General features: G+C 28.8%; 1 protein-coding gene across 1 annotated transcript in view; it reads left to right on the top strand.

The window, feature by feature from the left end:
- The first annotated feature begins 9,677 nt into the window (after positions 1-9,677).
- Ets98B (DNA-binding protein Ets98B) overlaps positions 9,678-19,320 on the top strand; it is an 88,812-nt gene continuing 79,169 nt past the window's right edge. Inside the window, exon 1 of the mRNA XM_065508140.1 lies at positions 9,678-10,542. Coding sequence (XP_065364212.1) covers positions 10,408-10,542 — 135 coding nt within the window. The 5' untranslated portion in view covers positions 9,678-10,407. The remainder of the gene's footprint in view (positions 10,543-19,320) is intronic.

Below are 19,320 nucleotides of genomic sequence, written 5' to 3'. Positions count from 1 at the left end.
AATTTGGACCACATTTATTGAAATTGGTTGAAATCTATCTATTATTTCTCCTAGCCCTCATACAAATGTCCTCCCGACATAGGTATCCACACAAATTTGTTTTATATAAACGGAAATCACACCTAATAAAAAAGTTGAGCGCGCATCGGTCAATAATTGTCTATAGCTCCCATATATAAGGTTCACTTTAAAGAGCATAAATGTCTTAAAAATCTTGGTATCCAAATGAAATTCATCACAAATAAATTTCATTATACCCAAATCACACCACTCAATTCAATAAAAAACCTACTTCCGAAAATCATTTTAACAGCCACAAATATTAATTTATAAAATTTAACACAAATAAGTTGTAATGTTGTTCAAACCTTTCAAAGATTCCTACACAGAAAAAACTATTTCTTAAACCGTTTCAATTCAAATATTTGTCACATATTGAACTGGTTTCAATTATTTCATAATTAAATCAAGTATTCATTTGCTCAAAAACAAAATTTCTTGATATTTTCTATTGAATTTTGAGTTTTGAATTTGATTATTTTGACAATTGAATATACAATTTTCGTTATTGGTTGAATTTCAAATACAAAAATTATTGAATAGATAATTTTCGTAATTGAAAACACATTTTTGTTATTTTTTGAGTTTCAATTACGAAAATTATCAATTCAATAATTTTTGTATTTGAAATTCAACCAATAACGAAAATTGTATATTCAATTGTCAAAATAATCAAATTCAAAACTCAAAATTCAATAGAAAATATCAAGAAATTTTGTTTTTGAGCAAATGAATACTTGATTTAATTATGAAATGTTTGAATTGAAATATAATTTTGTCTGTGTACGTGAAGTTTTGAGTGGCTTCGACTTTCCAAGTCGGAAGCTGAATATTATCAACACCTGGAATCAGTATTTCAACGATTTAACGAACATGGTATAGTGCTTAGCATATCAAAATGTTGGTTTGGACAATCAAAAATTCAATTCCTTGGCCATATGGTTAACTGAGACGGCAGATATTCGGTGCCTGATAAACTAAAAGCGATTATGAATTAACCGATACCCACAAATGTAAAAGGAGTTCGTCGTTTTGTTGCTATGATAAACATTTATCGTAGATTTATTCATAATGCTGCTGAAACTCAAATACCACTTCTTGAATATCAAAAGGGCAACAAGAAAAATTACAAAACTGCAATAGTTTGGACTCCTGAAGACGAAAACTATTTTAGAAAATGTAAGGCAGTATTAGCCAATGCTACACGCTTTTCCTATTCAGTGGATAACAAACCTATTTGTGTTGGCTCTTTTCCTCTTACTTTTTTTCAAGAAAACTTACAGAAACCCAAAGAAAATTCAGCATCTATTATAGAGAGCTTTCGTTTATCTACACTGTAGTCAAATATTTTCGACATATGCTGGAAGGACGTCATTTCATCATATTCACGGATCACAAACCCCTAACGTTTGCATTTAAATGACCGACATCCTTCATATTAATGGTCATGCAAATACACTTTCACGGATTTCTACCATCGATGTGCCAACGTCTAGTGATTACGAAAATTTAACCCCTTGTGGACCAAGGCTTTTTTATGAAATATTGAATATATTGGAAGTTATTTACAAAATTTTTACTTTGTGGAGGGCCTTCAAGGAACCGAAAAGTACCTACAAGGATCCGGAAGGGACCTTATACCGTTAGGTCAGCAAAAAGATAAAAAACGCATAGATTTTTATTTAGATTTTATTAATATATTGATTAGTTTTGTAAATGTTTTTTTTTTTTTTTGAAGGTCACATAGAAAATTCCAAACAAACATTTTTCTTTGAGCGTAAATTGCAGCTTTTTGTGAAATGAAAATAAAAAATAAAACACTTTTGCAAAATGTCATGCATACAGCAACTAACTAGAGCTAAGAAGAAGCAGGTAAACAGCAACAAAACTTGTCTTAAACTTAAGCACAAAGCTACTGGTCTTTAGCACAGCATAAGAAAAGCTTTAACACGCGTTTAATGAATGGATGTGGATGGATCGATCGATTGTACAAAAAGAGGCGGGTGCAAATAAACAACAAAACCAAAAAAACACGAGGCACAACTAAAGCTTAGACAAATACTTAATCAAGGAAACCGGTTTAAAAAACAATAAAAATATATATACATATGTACATATGTAGTCTATTTATGTATTGTATATAATATTCGTAAAGTAACAGCAACAAGAAATCTTTTTTAGCAAAACAAACGAGATCCATGCGGAGTAACAAGAGAAGCTTGAAGAAAGAAAAGAAAAAGCTTTTTTTTCATACAAAACAAAATCAAATTTTCAAGCGGTAACAAACATTAACTGCAAAATCTCAATCAACACAATTGAGCGAAATTACTAAGCGAACGGTTAGATAAAGCGGAGAATTGAAAAATTAATTGATTTTTTTGTTTGTTTATTACTTTAAAAATTTAGCATTTAATTTAATTGCAAATTAAATTAAAAAAAAAAAAACTAAAAAAAGAGAGAAGGAAACGAACAAAAGAAAAAAATTAAAAACTAAATTTTTAATAAATAAAATGTAAATAAGAAAATAATTAAAAAGTAAAAATAATTTTAAATTTAATTTATTTAAATTAAGTAATGGAATTTTTTCCAAGTTTAATAAGAATATTATTTATGGCATTAAAACAACGAAACTTTTTAAAACAGAGATCATTATCACAATTTTAATACCAAAGTTTATGGCGCATGCGCTGTGTGTTTGTGTTTTATTTTTATCAACAAAACATCATCGTCGTCTTCATTCACAAGTTTTGCGTTCAATATTTTGAGTGTTTTTGAGAGGAGAGGAGAGCAGAGCAGAGCGATTTTATTGTTTGTTTGTGTGTCTTTTCTTTTGGCGATTATGAAATAACAACAAAAGCAATAAAAAGATCAAAATTATGTAAAAAAAAAAACAATAAAAACAACAAAATCGAATATAAACGGAAAACAACAACAATTTGTTTAAACTAAAAATCCAAATATGAAATTACACTAACCACTACAACCATACAACAAGAAATGTGTTAAAAATAACAAAAACCATGCAAAAATTTAAATAGTTAATAATCATTAATATAAATAAAGTCCATTAAATAAACATAATCACAACAACAACGACAACAACAAGTCAATAGAAAACGAATTTTCTTTTCTAATACAAACTAATAATACTTGCAAAACAGAGAACATGCAGAAAGAGAATGTGTTCGTTCGTTAAAACAACAACAAAAAAATTTAAATAAATATTTAAAGAAAAGTGAAGCTGCCTTGAACACACAAACAAACAAACTAACCAACAGCACCCCACATGAAAACTAATAAACAAATAGACGACAGCCAAATTGTTAAGACAGACAGACAGACACAGATTCTGTAAACACATTAACAAGTACAAGTTAAGAGTTTAGAGGAAGAGTCAGCTTTAAAATAAAAAAACAACACAGCGCATGCGTCTAGTCATGCTAATGATGATGATCATGTCGATGCTTTTATCGTAATCACCGTAAACATAGTGCATTACACAGTGGGCTCTAAAATTACAAGGAAAAAATAATGGTAATTCGTGTTTTTATAGTAAAGTAACTATTTTAGTTGTGATTATTTTGAAATTATAGCTAATTAATAACAATAATAAAAGTACAAAATATAATGTATCGGATATATTTTTTGTTTTTGAAATGGGAGTAAATTTATAAAATTCTAGAGTTTTTATTAATATTTCTGTAAACTATAATGCAATAGGTATACTTACAAGTCTATCGTAAGTCTCAATCGAAATGTATGCAATTAATTTTATTAATTAATTAAAAAGTTATCATACAAATTTATTTAAATAACGTTGCTATTTAGTTTGAAATAAATAGTAAACTTTTTGAAATATTTAGGGTATTCAAACGGTCTGCTATTAGGTCATATTGTCGTTATGTCCTAATATATTATTTTAGTTTTAACAAATTTTTGTAGTGTTTCAATTTGTTTAAACTAAAATAATATAATAGGACATTATGACAATGTGACTTAATAGGAGACCGTTTGAATCCCCCAATAGTTTTGGAATTTTTAATATAAATGGAAGTTTTTTTATAAACGAAACTTAATTAAAAGTTGGTGCTTTTAACGTAAATAAATGTTAGTCCATCATCCATCTAAACGTACAGTAACCCAATAAAGTCTACATACAGGAAAAATGATTGTATTACTTTAATTTAAAGCAGCTTTTTACTTTTCTTTAATGATACATATAATAATAAACGTCTTATGTCGATTTTAGCAAAAAAAAAAATAACGCGAAAAAGTTCACCGTTGTTAGAGTTATTGATTCTGATTAAAATAACGAACAAGTTATTGTCGGTCACGCCTACTTTTGGGTGGGCGGGGCTTTTAAGTTTCATAATATTTTGAAAATTAAAGCCTAAAAAACCAAAAAAAAAATCGTTATTTGACTCAATCAATAATTCTAATAACGGTGAAATTTGATCGTGATGTTGTTTTATTTCTTTTAGTATGAATATATTTTTTTAACAGATATAAGTATTTCATTATTTTTAACATAAAAATAGAGCTTTCAATGAAAAAAAAATTATTTGAATTCCTGTATGTAGACTTTGTTAGAAGATTGTAAACTAAACACACATAGGGAAAACCTTATTGAAACTGGTTTAAACCTGTCCAATATTTCACTGAGCTTTAGAGCTCATAAATATCTGAAATACGTTGGTAATCACTCACCACGAATATTTTTTATATACAACTAAATCCTACATTATGGGAATAGATACATAATTGGTAGTAGCTTCTTTAAAACTCACTACCGAAAATATCTTATACTCGCTTAAATCTCACAAGTGAAATTATTTCTAACATAATTGGCCACAACTAGTGTATGCCGTTCTGAAAGACATTTCTGATACCAACATAGGCTTAGATAAGACCTAATCCTATGTTGGTATCAGAAATGTAATAATCGGTCGATACTTGACCATAGGTCCCATATAAGGATCACTTATGAAAATCACGCTAACGTCTTAAAATCTCTGATAACTTATGGTATTAATATAAAATACAATACAAAAATAAATTTTGTCGGTTCTTAGTAGGTATTGTTTAGGTTCCATGGACAGCCACTCATCAAGCAGCTCACTTGAGTCCATCAAAAACTGATGCCATTAAACTGCCGAACAATTAACGGTCATAAATATCTTAGCAAAAATAAATATCTTAGCCGAGTAGGGTAGAATGGGGACCATAGCCACTTTTTTCTTGAGGCGATCTCAAATTAAAACCACAATATATATTCTTAAATTCTTACTTGTTTCGGATACTTAGATGTGTTGGCTTTAGTCTTATTCATTTCAATATTGCCTATCTCATCTTAATATACTTATTTTTTTAACATTTCTAGACTGATCAAAAACGGCGAAACCACCCAAAGGGATGGGGCAGATTTGTCATTTGCAAAATAAAACAATAAAATCCAAAAATTTTAACGTATTTTACTGTTATATACCTTTATTCACAAAACAATATATAATAAACTAGATATTTATTGTTTATTTCACATAACTTATCAAAAAAAATTTTAAACAAATTGTGACTGATTTTTTCTATATTTCATCAACATTTTGCTCTACAACAGAGGGATTACTTGTATCTGGCGAATGTGCCCCAGGGGGAGTGTTGAGGTTTAGTATAAATTTATTTTGTACTTCAAATTAAATTATCGAAAAAACTATTGTCACTTATTGTTCACTATTATTGACATTGTATCACCAACCAATATCTTTTTTGTATCACAAAAACTAAAGGAGTTTGCACAAAAAATTCACACTATGAAATATTTTCACAGCTTTTTGAAAAACAATTAATCGCGTCTACCTCACATCATATATAAAATTAAACTTTCCAACTTTCACGGATGATAAATAATCGATAAGCGAAAATATTACTTGATAATATAACAAAATCTGTTACTCGGTTTTTAAGATATTCGGTGTTGGCAGATGTGCCCCTATGGCGAATGATCCCCCTTATACCCTACTGTGTTAAAATGCTGTAAGTAGTGAACATTGGAAAAGATATCATTGGAGGCAAATTCTTACCACAACCGCTCATTACTTTAATATCATAAAAACAAATAACTCGTTATCAGTAAAAACAGAATGTGCTCACGCAAATGACTAGAAAGTAAACAGTTATATAACAGCTAATAAATAAGTCATTAGACAACTACTTCTAAATAGTGCAGGTGTCAGGCGCGGATCCAGGTCAATCATTTGGGGGGGTTAATTTTGTTTACATTACTCCTTTTTTTATATGAAAACCTTTTGCTTCTGGATCCGAGCCTGGCAGGTAGTATATATTAGTCATTAAAATTTAAGTTATTGAGTAATTGCAAGTCATTACCAAGTTTTTGCTGGGAACTTACTGTTGTTTTGGACAATTTTCGATTTATCGATCTAATTAATATAAAGTCTTGAATATAAGTCTAGGTTGTCATTATGAGTTCATCTGTTCGCTGTTGTATATGTTCATATTTTCCATTTCACTTCCTTAAAATGGGTTAATATTATTCATGGATTTAAACCTTTTTTATTGGATAAGATGCTGAAGAAAATGGAATTAGCCTAAAATATCATAGAGGTATCCTTCTTTTAAAACGTAAGACGATTTTCATTGGGATCCATGAGGTATATATTTCAAGTCTTTATATATTAAAAAATATTATGAATATATGTACAGTGAGCCTCAAAAGTGAGTAAACACCAAAAATTATTTGATTTTTTTTAAGATAATAAAAATCCTAAAATCTATCCATCGATTCAAATTTAAAAGTAAAGGTTTATTGGAGATTAAGTTGAATAATAGATTCGGTTCTGAAAAAAATTGATTTAAGTCGGAATATAATGATTTTTATGATCTTAAAAAAATCAAAAAATTCTGAGACTGTGTGTATGTTTAGGAACACAACTTTAACAAAGAACATTTCTTAAATTTTAGTTGTGAATCATTCCTGTTGAAATCCAAAATTATAAACTCACTGTACAGCTAAATTACCGTTACAGAAATAACTGGAATTACCGTTACCCCTAAAATACAATTGCCTTTATCATCGTAAAATCTGTTAAATATTCTATAAATAATTGAATATTATAAAAATAATAAATTTTATTAGTTGAGTTCATTGAAATCTACAGAATTAAAAATGAGGGGGTTAGAGCACAAGGGGTTCAAGTGCCTTTTTTTCTCAAATTGAGTTAACATATGGAGTTAGTAGGTGAAGTTCAGAGAAGTTCATAGCACAAGAGTTGAATGTGGGATTCTCATCCGTTAGCGAGATATGGCGACCAATTCTAGCACTTGTCATTAAAATACCTGTTTCGGTTGGAGCACATGAGGTACATGAGCACTTAAACCCCTTGTGCTCTAAGCAAATATTAAAATTCATTTTTCACATGGACTGATTTTGTGAATTCAGATTAGTGTTCAGCTAAAATCTAGCAATTGATTCCATCACTTGTTTTCAAAACACCTGTTTCAAATACATTTGTGGATTATTTTCCAAAAAATAAAAAGTAACATAAAATAATGGAATCGAGTATATTAATAATTGTTGATTTTTTATTATTTATGGTACGTAAAATCATTAAAAATAAGTGAATCTGAAAATAATATTTACGAATTTTCTGAATCTGATCATCTTATACAAAGATGATCTTATGAATGTGCAAGAAAACTTCACCAAACTAAATCTGAAAGCTCGAAATGTTGACCGAGTCGTGTAGTTACTACCACAACTTCCTCCAAAAAACAGCGTCAAAACAATAATATTCCAGAAATTCAAGAACCTACGGATCTTCTTTGCTTTATACCACCAATTTACCATGAATGGTTTAAAGCACTTCCTCACGATGGAATGGAATAAATTCTGGAAAGAATAGAAAGTCAAGGTGAGGATGATCCCGATGATGTCATGGAATCTGATTATGACGACTAAAAAATGTAACAAAGAACCATAAAAGTGTTTCTTAATTAAATGTTAATAAAAAAAATTGAGTCTATGTGGTTTTCTTATTAGGTAATTCAGAACTTTGAAAAAAATTAAAGCACAAGGGGTATAAGTGCGACTTTCCTCACTTCAAAGGTAATTTTTGGGTATTTGTATATATAAAATATGGTATTTTTTTATCATGTTAGATTAAAATATATCTCAGGATCTCTATTAATTAAAAGGCAATATTCCAGATAGCATCTACAATTTTTTATTGTAAATTAACTTTAACCTCATTATTCTCATTATTAAACATTAGTCACTTGAATCCCTTGTGCTCTAAGCCCCTCAAATATAATAGAATACCAATTTTGTCAACTTATTTTTAATTTTTGCATGTTTAATAAATAACTTAATTCAGGATGAAATTACCGTTATCATTAAAATACCATTAACGAAATAACAGCAAATAATATTACCGAAATAAGCCATAATACCGTTATGGTTTTTACGTTATGAATCGGTAGCCAACATTGGAAAATTCTATCACATACGAATCTATCACACAGCTTTAAAGTCGCCTTAGAAACCAACCAGACTTTTAGCTACCGTTTTTATCAAATATTTAACTGTTTGCAAAATTATATTTTACCTAGGACCTGCAGACATTTAGGATATCGACTGTTAATTTTTTATAACTTGTATGTGGATATTAGAGTGCCTTTAAGCCGCTGAAGCATATTTAGGTATAAACTAATGCCATATGATATAAATATTCTAATCTTCTAGTTTTGTAATCTAAATCGTCAGGCCACAAGATTAAAAGTTATTGTCGCTAAGTTTAAATATACTATTTTCTACGGAATCAACTACGAAAGAGTTGTTCTAACTAAAGGTAGAGTTACACATGGCAAAAATTTACTCACACGAAAAAGTCTTAATTGGTTACCGCGTTTGATCATTAACAATCATCAACACAAACACCGTTAAAAAATTAGTTTCAGATATTTAAAATAAAATGCTGGTTTTTCGGCTAATACTCTAAGCGATGATATATTCCCTTTTCTTGTTTAAATATTTTTGCTAATTTCTCTTCTATAGTGGTTTTTTAAATTTGTAATAAATAATGTTGTATATAATTTTTTACAAAATCCCTATCCTTTTGACCAAATTCTGTCAATATGGAAGCACAGTTTTAGAATTCTGATATGATACTTATACCTATAGATACATAATAAACATAATATTTTTTGTGAATAATTGACTTCGAATTTGAAAAGTTCTATTTTAAATTACCTTAATATTTAATTTCTCAATAAAACCGAAATTTTACGAATTTCTTAAAATCACAAATTTTGAATTATCATCCTCTTGTCACAAACGAGAGATACACATACTTATATTTCTATAGTTTTCATATAACATTCCAAATAATAAAGCAAATAGGCCATTGAGACACAAAAGATGTTTTTGTTTATCTTCGACAAAAAGTAAATGTTATCAATTATGCGTTGAACTTTGGTAATAAAATTAAAAAATAAATATTTATAAAAAATTAGTTTTGAAAAAAAAATATGAATTATCATTATGAATACAATTTAGAACCCACGGTGCAATGTTGACAACATTACTTATATTTTTTTAGATGCATATTGCGATCGTAATGTTAAAGTGAAAAGTAAAACAAAATACAAAAAAAAAAAAAGATAATGAATAGACATTCTAATAAACCACTAAACGAAACTGAACTAAAATCCACAATATCAACACCACCTCCTCACCTGTCCACGAATTGAATTTCTATAAAAAAAGAATTCCCACTGTCTGATCTCAAATAAAATCACCACCAGCCAACAGCCAACCATCCTAATCTATAAATTTCACAGACACAAAAACAAAACAACGAGAAGACTTCTTCCAACTAAATGCTTGCGTTTCAAGATTCGTTTCCAAACAACAAATAAATTTTCCAAAACAAAAATTTGCAAAAAAAAAAAAAAAAAAGAATTGAAACTACAACACGTCTGTAAGTCTAGGAAAAATCTAGTTTCAATTTTCTTTTTCTATTAAAACCCGACGTCTGCCATTCAGTCAGTCAGACGGTTTTATTTGATTTTTTTTGCGTCTCTCTTCCATCGCTGCTGCAACGATAATGATGATGACGATGATCATGAATTAAAAAGAAAACGAATTACAAAAACAACATTAGCATTAGAAGTAGCAGTAGACAACAACATCATCAACAAAAGTAGTGCAATACAAATACCAGCAACATAAAAATAAAGCGCAACAAGAAAAAACATCATTGGTATTGAGGTTCAAATTGTTTTTGTGCAGATTTTTCAAATTCCCTTTTTTGTTGTTTACAAAATAAATAATCCATGGAAAACTACAACAAAGAAAAAATGTTCTCTTTTTCCACAACGACAACAACATTAGCAACAACATCAGTGGCTGCAACAACATCAACACCAGCAGCACCGCCACCAACAAAAACAGTAGCAAATTCTTTAAAGGTAAGTACAAATCAGAGATTAAAAATAAACACTTCCAAATAGTACCTAGTATATTAAAAATTAGTACTTTTTACAACATAATTGTACCAATAGTTTGTGAATGTTTATTTATTATTTTATTTATCTTATGTATAACAACTAGCCATGTTATGTGATCTTTAGAGATAATATTTTCATTTAAAGTCAAAAATTGTATGTTTTGAGTAACAAACCATTTATTTTGATAGATATCAACTCGCATCCCACTAAATATGTATTCAAGGAAAATAACTAAGCTTTCTTTTGAGAAAAAATGGCCCATTTAAAAAAATGTCAAAAAAGTTTTTGATTTCGGAAAAAAATTTTCATAATTTTTTTAATTTTTTTTCTCGAAATATTGAAGAAATAGAATAATAGGTAATAAGTTACATGGAAGAGAAAAAACACTTACTTGCCCAAAATGTCAAATTTTGACCCCCTCTAACTCAAGGAGCTTTCGACCGTTCTTGTTTCTATTGAATTACTATTCAATAGAACTAACCTTGGTGCAAATTTCATCCCGGAATACATCGATTTGAAAAGTTGGTTCACCTGACATTAAATCCCCCATATATCTAAAACGCCTCAGAAAGTTACATTTGCATTATGAAACATTCTTTGGCTGCTTAAATTAAAAAGTAATAATAACCTATCATATGGTTTCTGAATGCACAAATTTAAACAGCACTATGGGAAAATTAACCAAATTTTTTTGGCTAAAATAAAAGTTTTTTGCAAACTGCATGTTTTTTGTTCTAATAAAACGAGAACACAACAAATTAACAAATCTGTTAACATTTTTCAGCTTGACATTACTAATTTAAAAACAGGACGGTTGCAATTAACATTTGGCCAAAAATCCAAATAAACCAAAAGAACATATTCTGTTATTTTGTAAAATAAATATATGTATGTAAAATGTCAAAGAAATCCATTTCTAATTTACATTGCTCCATTCGGTATATACATAAAGTATGTGAAAAAAATTAAATAAATCATAAGACCGATGGTGAATTTTTGGTTGATATAAGGTGGATTGAATTATGTAGGAATAACGAAAAGTTCCATTGTTATTATGTATTACAAGTGTTTATCAAATCATAGGCTATTTTGACTCGAGACCGTTTCCGGTTCTAAAATATGACGTCTTACAAATTTTAAAAAATTTCATAAAAGTGTACATTAGGGCTTTTTTACATTTTTTGCAAATATCTAAATGACCCTAGCATAGTCGAATAGACCATTGAAAGTTATTTAAAAAATGGTATTACTTTTTCACGGTTGTCAAAAAATTTCACCCACAAAACGCGGAAAAGTTTGGAGATAATTTTTTTTTATCCAAAAAACGCAAATAGTGTTTTTTATAAATATATCAACCTGGCTGTAATCTATATTTAAAATTTGCAGTACCGGGAAAGAATCCGCTGTTTTACTATAAAAAAAATTAATAAAAATTTACGAAAATTTTGAATTTAAAAAAATCGTTTTTGTGGATGACGTTTTGATTCCAAAATGATCCGAAACAAATTTTATGGTAAATAACACAATATTTGCTATCGCGTGATGCTAGGGCCAAAATTTGATTATAGCCCTAGTACTTACATATATCCAAATAACTTCTAAACCATACAATGTAAAACATTAAATTTGATTTAATTTTAAAGAGTTTTTTCAAAAGTTCAAATATTTAGCTTTTATTTTGAAACATTTGTACAATAAAAATTTATTCAAGGTAACAATACCAATACAGGTATTTAATTTTTTGACCATTATTTAATTTTTTGACCTCCAAACGAATAAGTTGTATTCGGCAGATGTGATGGTATGGCGTGATTTTTGCAGCTCATAATAGATAGGACCCTTTTGGTCTCAACAAATACAGAGCATTACATTAGCGCCATGGATATTTGGCTTTGGTGTCGATTTTTCATCACAAGTAATGATTCGGTGCAAAAATTATTTTCCTTCATAGCGTTCAAGCAGCATTTCGGACATGCAAAATCGTCTTTCTAGGTCTATCGGCTTCAACTCGTATGGTACTCAATTTTCCTGATTTTGGATGAATACTGATATTCGCAAATTTTTTTAAAAATGCTGCTTGAGTAGCTCTAAATGATTTTCAAAGCTCTTGTTGAGTTTTGCAACAATATTCATGAAGTAGTGCCTCCAATTCTTAGTTTTCTTGTATGGCCTGGGCGATCTTTGTAAAAAAACATGATTTGTACTACATTTTTGTGCATTATTCTTAAACTAAAAAAGTGACCGTCTAAAACATTTTTACAAATATATAACATATAGTGTGAAGTCAACAACATAAATTTTGTTTTAAAAATTTAAAAATGTGGAGTTTTGTGGCCTTTGAATTCTATAATTCAAGAATTAAACTTTTGAAAGAAATGTGATTTATTCTTAAAAATGTAAGATTTAACATAGTGCATTGTATCGTTTAAAGGATATATGCAGTTATACATACAGTGGGGAGCTCAAATGAGTACATGTTTCTATTTTGTGCACTTCTTATGGAATAAAAATAAAACTAATAAAGCAAATCCAAAAATTTTTTCTGTCATTTATTTTATGTTGAATATGTAACAAAATGAATTACAATTCAAAACAAAAAACATCCAGTTCTAAATAAAAAAACAGACAAAACTAAAATAACTCGCATGTACTCAATTTTGCACTCCACAATAACTTTAGGGAAGAATTGCATTTTTAAAAAATTTTCAAAATCCTTTATTACGTAATAAAATTTTTCACGCTTGGCATATTTTCTAAAAATGTTTCCTTAAATTTTTTTGGAATACTCTCTCTCTCGTGCTCAATCCGCTGTTAAAGCTCGTAAAAATTGGTAGGAGTTAATCGGTATTGTTTCAACCGCCAATTCACGATTCACTAAAAATTCTCAATAGGATTGAACTCAAGACATTGAGCTGATAACTGCATTAATAAGAAATTTTTCTAGGAACACCACCACGATTTTTGACGTGTGTATTGGGTCACCATCCTATTGAAAAATTACTTCTTCTTTCTACGAAACTTTCTGAGTCGATTAAACGATGTCCGTCCGCCTGACTGTCTCTCCATGTAGACTTTGTGCGCATAGCACAGGTCGCAATTTTAAAGATATTTTGATAAAATTTGGTATATATAATTTGTTCGGCCTAAGTACGAAGACTATTGAAACTGGCTGAAATCGGTTAATTATTTCACCTAGCCCCCATTCAAATGTCCTCCCGAAATTGGACTTTATCGGTCATAAATGTTTAATTTATATAGGTTTAAACACAAATTTTGCTCCAAATAAGTTTTATAGTTATGAAATTCATGTCACCAAATTGTATTATGATGGGTCCATAATTAGCCATAAAAGAAAAATATTTTTGCTCATTTACTTAGTGTAGGGTATTAGATGGTCGACCATACTCTCTTACTTGTTTTGTAACAGAGAGTTTCTCGAGTCCAAAAGTCTATGATTTGATAAGCTTTTGCAATACCTATTAAAGACTGTGGTAGATTTCATTAAAATCCGTAGGTTTCAGTCATCTTTGGGTTTAAATTTCTCTATCAATTTTTTTTTTTTTTTTCATATACATTTTGTTATGTTATCAGACGAAAAGTACTTTTTTGATATTATAAGTATGTAAATGCAATTATTTGTATTCAGTTACGCCCAATTTTGACTAAAAGACTTAACATTTTAAGAATTGTTTGGTTTGGTATATTTAATTTGAACTGCAACAAAAAAAGTACATTTGTAACAAGTGGTTCATTCCTTGCATTAAAGCATATGTATTTGTTCGTATCACTGTAGCAGAGAGTAATAGATTTGTTGTTTATATTTCTATTTCAATGTATGACCATAATTAGAGTGTGTTCTAATTATTTCTTACTTTTTGTTCAGTTGTTGTCTTATATTTTCTCTATAAATTAATTCTTTAAACGCAATTCATTTCATTTAGTTAAGTTTCTATTTTATTTAAGTTTTTTTTTTTGCCTCTATTTTCATTTCAGTATTTAATCTAATTTTTGGTGTGTCTGTCTGTGTGTATTAATTAGTCTAAATTGTGGTACTTTTAGCCAACAAATCTAAATTGTGTGTTGAGGCGATAACCCCTACATTGTACTCTACATACTATTCATTCTTATCATTTTGATACAGAAGCTGTTTTCTCTATTTATTTTCTATAAACATACATACATAATTGGTTGTTTGTTTAAATTAAATAAAAAATAATATTCTGAAAATACATACATACATATGTTCATTTTATTTGAATTTACATTAAAATGTAATAAGCTGTGTAGAATTAATTTATTGATTAAATTTTAATTGAAAAAATGTTTATCAATAAATAAAAAAAATAGTTTTGATTTGTTAATTTTAAAAATAATTCGAACTCACCACCAAAGTTTGAAAAACATATTTCCACATTTCATTTTCAAAAGTTTTTATTATTTGAGTAACAATATTTAAAATTTTTTGAAATAGTGGAAAAGCATCAAGAGAATTGATTAAATTTGATTATATTTTCCTGAACATTTTTAAATACCATATGATTTCCATTACAGCCAGTGTTATGAAATGAGTCATAAAATCGGTCACCTAGAATGGCCCTTATTTCTCACAGATGTGTCCAATGTCTTAAATTGTTACTCGTCATCTAAAAACCAAATACTGAAAGTCAGAACAAAATTGGTTAACCTTACTTTTTCTTAAATAAATTTTCAACAAATCATGCGATTTCAGAAATAAAACCTGATTTAAATAGTAGATATTAATATCTTTCTAAACTGTATTTAACCCAAATTTTTACTTGACAAATATACCAGAAAACATTAATTTTAACTCTGACGTTTACAACGAAAAAAAACTCTCATACTAAAAAAAATTATTGACATTTTTTAAAACTGATAAAACTATATGAAAGACTAAAGAACGACGCATATTTTGTATTACTCATTTCAAAACACCCGAATTTTGAGTTATGACTTTGCACAGAGGGATTTTGGTGTCAAAAAGTAAATTTTTCAAACACTCAATTTTTAAAAATCAAATGATGCAGTTTTTTGGAGAAATGTTTAAAGATTATTTTTAAAAAATTTAAGTAAAGTCCATGTTAAGCAAAAATTTACTTATGTTTTCATGCAATTCAGTGGTTTATACATGTATAATTTTCCTAATAATACCATCTACCTTTAACATATTTGAAAAACAACATTTCTACATAAATAAAAAAAAAAATGGGGATATCATAAACCGTTAAGAAGATATGCCCAAATCTATAAGTCTCTAAAAATTGTTTTATTTTTGATTTTCCATGAAAAAAAATGTAGCCCCACTTTCTCCAAGCTGTTTTTTTAATACAATGAAAGTTGGGAATGTCTTGTTTCGATTAAAAAAAAAATTGTTTTAGGAAGTTTTCGGAACAGGATGAAAACTTTTTTGTTGAATAATAAACGAAATATCAAATAAATTCTTATCTATGTGTGGGTTTCGCGGGCGGTGGGCGTTACCGATTTTATTGAAACTCGGCATGCGTTCTTCTTTCGTTTCAAAAAATATATGTACCAATTTTATTCGAAAAAATCTATTTGGATTGTATGGGCAGTGGGCGTGGTCGATTTTGATAAAATTTTATTTTTTTCTTAATTTAGTCCATATAATTCTCGGTGCCAAATTTCAATGCTCTACGACAATTTCTTATAATTTTTACACAAAAATGTATTGCATTTGGATTGCATGGGCGGTATGCGGTGAACATGGCCGATTGTATTGAAACTCGGCATACGTACTTCTTTTGTTTCAGAAAATATATGTACCAATTCCTAGACTTTACTTGGATAGGAAAAATTTTATGCGAAAAAATCGATTTGGACTGGTCGATTTTGATAAAATTTTATTTTTTTCTTAGTTTAGTCCTCTAATTTTCTTAAATTTTTGCCAAAAAATGTATGAAGCCATCCCTTTGTGCGTTGTTGCAGCAAATGAGAGATATTTTAAAATTTCTCAAATTTTTTTTATAAAGTTCTTTTTTTTGAGAATCTACCCGGACTAAAGTACATACAAATTAGTGTTGTCAATTATTCGAGTTTTATTTTAATCGAATAAAAAAGTTCATATTTTTGTATTAATCGAGTAACCACTAAGACAATCAAAAAAATCATTTTCATTACCTTAAATATTTAAAAAAAATTAAATCAGCCGATTTTGTTTACCTACTAAAAAAGATTTAATAATAAAAGTAAATTTTTCGACTTTCTCTGAAATTTGGTTGCCTCGAAAATGATTTTTTGATATATCGTAGTGGAAATTTGTTTCCACATGCCAAAAGCTATCGAAAAATATTATTGATACAAAGTGTAATATTAAACTATAATTCAACTGCTCGGCACTGGACTCTAGGCTGGAATTACAGTTACTTTCAATTTGAGTTGCATCAAAAATTCTTAATGGCAGCTTTCCAGTACCTCGTACATATATTCCATAAAAAAAATGGAAAACAACCCTCATGTCTGGACAGTGTCTTCGAAGTATATTTTGAAATTTATCGAACGCGAACAGGAGAACAGGTATGTACTTATCGGTGACAGCAGGGTATCCAATTGTACTGATTCATTGGAGTTCTATATACACTACAATGATTTTTCATTTTATTCTGATAAAGTCTCAAATATTTTATAATACATTCTCTTCCAGAAAAGCTTATCCATTTATTATTGTTATCTTAAACTCCCTGCAGAGATTTTCCCTGACTTATAATTAAGGAAAGTTTAAATTAAATTTCCACAAAAATCTTCAAATTTTTCGAATAACAGTTACAAGTAAGTACTTTAAGTAATTACCACTTTTAGTCCTTAAATACATCGTCCTTAGTAATAAAACCTGAAGAATCTTATTAAATTAAAATATTATTTTTCCACAGTTCATTTTATTTGTTCTTAATTGTTAAGTTTATACTTATTAAAATACTTTTCATTTGCTAAAAACGATTATCATTGTTTTCTTCGGATTTCTAGTATTTTTTTAATATAAAAAAAAAAATCATAATGAAAAATAGTGATGTTCTTCATAACTTGAACTCATTGTTTGATAGAATAGAAAACTATTTTTAATTACAACAACTTTCAATCTGCTAAATACCATTTAGATATTTGTTTGTTTTTTATATTTTCCATTATTCAACAAAAGTTTTTCATTTTGTTTAGAAATACAAATCTGAAGAAAGAAGAAACAAGTAATATTACGAAAAAAGTGAAGAACAGAAATACGATTCTAACAATTAAGAAATTCTTAGAAATGACATTTTCACTTTAGCAAATGCTTTAAATGGAAACTTAAATGCACACAAACAAAATTTACAAGGACAGACGAACAAATAGTTAGATGGATGAATGAACGATTGGACAAACAAACATATTTGCAGGCAAACTAATAAACAAACAGATAAAAGATACATATACATGTATGCATGTATGTAAGTAAGTATCTGTGTGCGTATATTTAATAGTAATAATGCTCATGACCATTTTAAAGATGACCAACAAAACAGACATTGTTTTAGAAAAATAAAATTCTTTTAATTCTATTACACTGAATGTTAGAAACGATGAAGCCAATAGCTGCAGCCATCCATTCAATGACTTCTAAGATGGTCTTTAAATGCATGCTAAGACGACACTTTACAAGAGACCTACTTAGGTTTCTTTCTACTTTTTTTTTCTTCTTTTCTGCTCATCTTCTCCTACTTCAAATCACTTGCCACAAACTGCTGCCATCCACATTATCGTTGTCGTAGCCGTCTACATCATCATCGTAATCATCATTATCATTCGCACAAGTACACATTATCTCAAGTATTTCTAATAATAAATTTTCAATTGTATGCTGAATGTCATTGCAAGAATAACAAAAAACTACAACAAAATGAAAAAACTGCGTACAAGAACAACAAAAAAAAGCTTTAAAGACATGTGTCGTGTTTAACACACATCACACAAAAAGTTGCAATATAAATAGAAATGAAAATAAGTTTAAAACTCTAAATAGTTATTTGTTAAGTGAAAAGTATTTCACTGAGGCTCTACACTTTAAGTGGCTTAGACTGTAGGCTGCTATAAAGGTGTGAAAAAAATTGCCCATTGAAAACTAAACCATTTATATCTGATTCAGGTTACAAGTTATTTCCACTTCTTGGACCAGCACTCAGAAAGCGACTCCTACTCATGCAACGCATGAGAGGACGAATTTTCCCTGTAGTACATATCTTGTGCGGTCCTCTGGCCAATTAACTACATGAGTTCTTTAAAAAAAAACGTAAAAATTATGTAAAAATCTCTGGGTATATAGGACAGTAACACACAACCTACAATGCGCTCAATAGAATTGCAAGGCCAACTGTCATAGATAAGCACCTACATATGTCTTCTCTATAATTACTTTTATCCAAATAGTCTTATGGTCGTGAAAGGGTTAAGAAGACCAAATGGAGTAAAATATTTCATACACATTTTCCAAAAACCGAACTTTTTTCAACACTTGAAAAAAAAGTCCAGCGGACTTTTTTTGTCGTTGCTTGATGTTTGTCGTTGCTTGATGTTCATGCCCAGAACATCAAGCAACGACACGATACCACTGCAGTGATATAGAAAAAAAAACGCTTCTTAGTCCGCACAGTGGTTTAAAAACTTTTTTTTGGAAATAATTCGGTATCTTGAGAACTATTGGAGATATTGTTACGGAATTTAACATGGTTTCAG

This window comes from Calliphora vicina, chromosome 1 (assembly GCF_958450345.1).
Source record: "Calliphora vicina chromosome 1, idCalVici1.1, whole genome shotgun sequence".
Taxonomy (NCBI): Eukaryota; Metazoa; Arthropoda; class Insecta; order Diptera; family Calliphoridae; genus Calliphora; species Calliphora vicina.
This window is presented reverse-complemented; position numbering and strand designations above follow the sequence as displayed.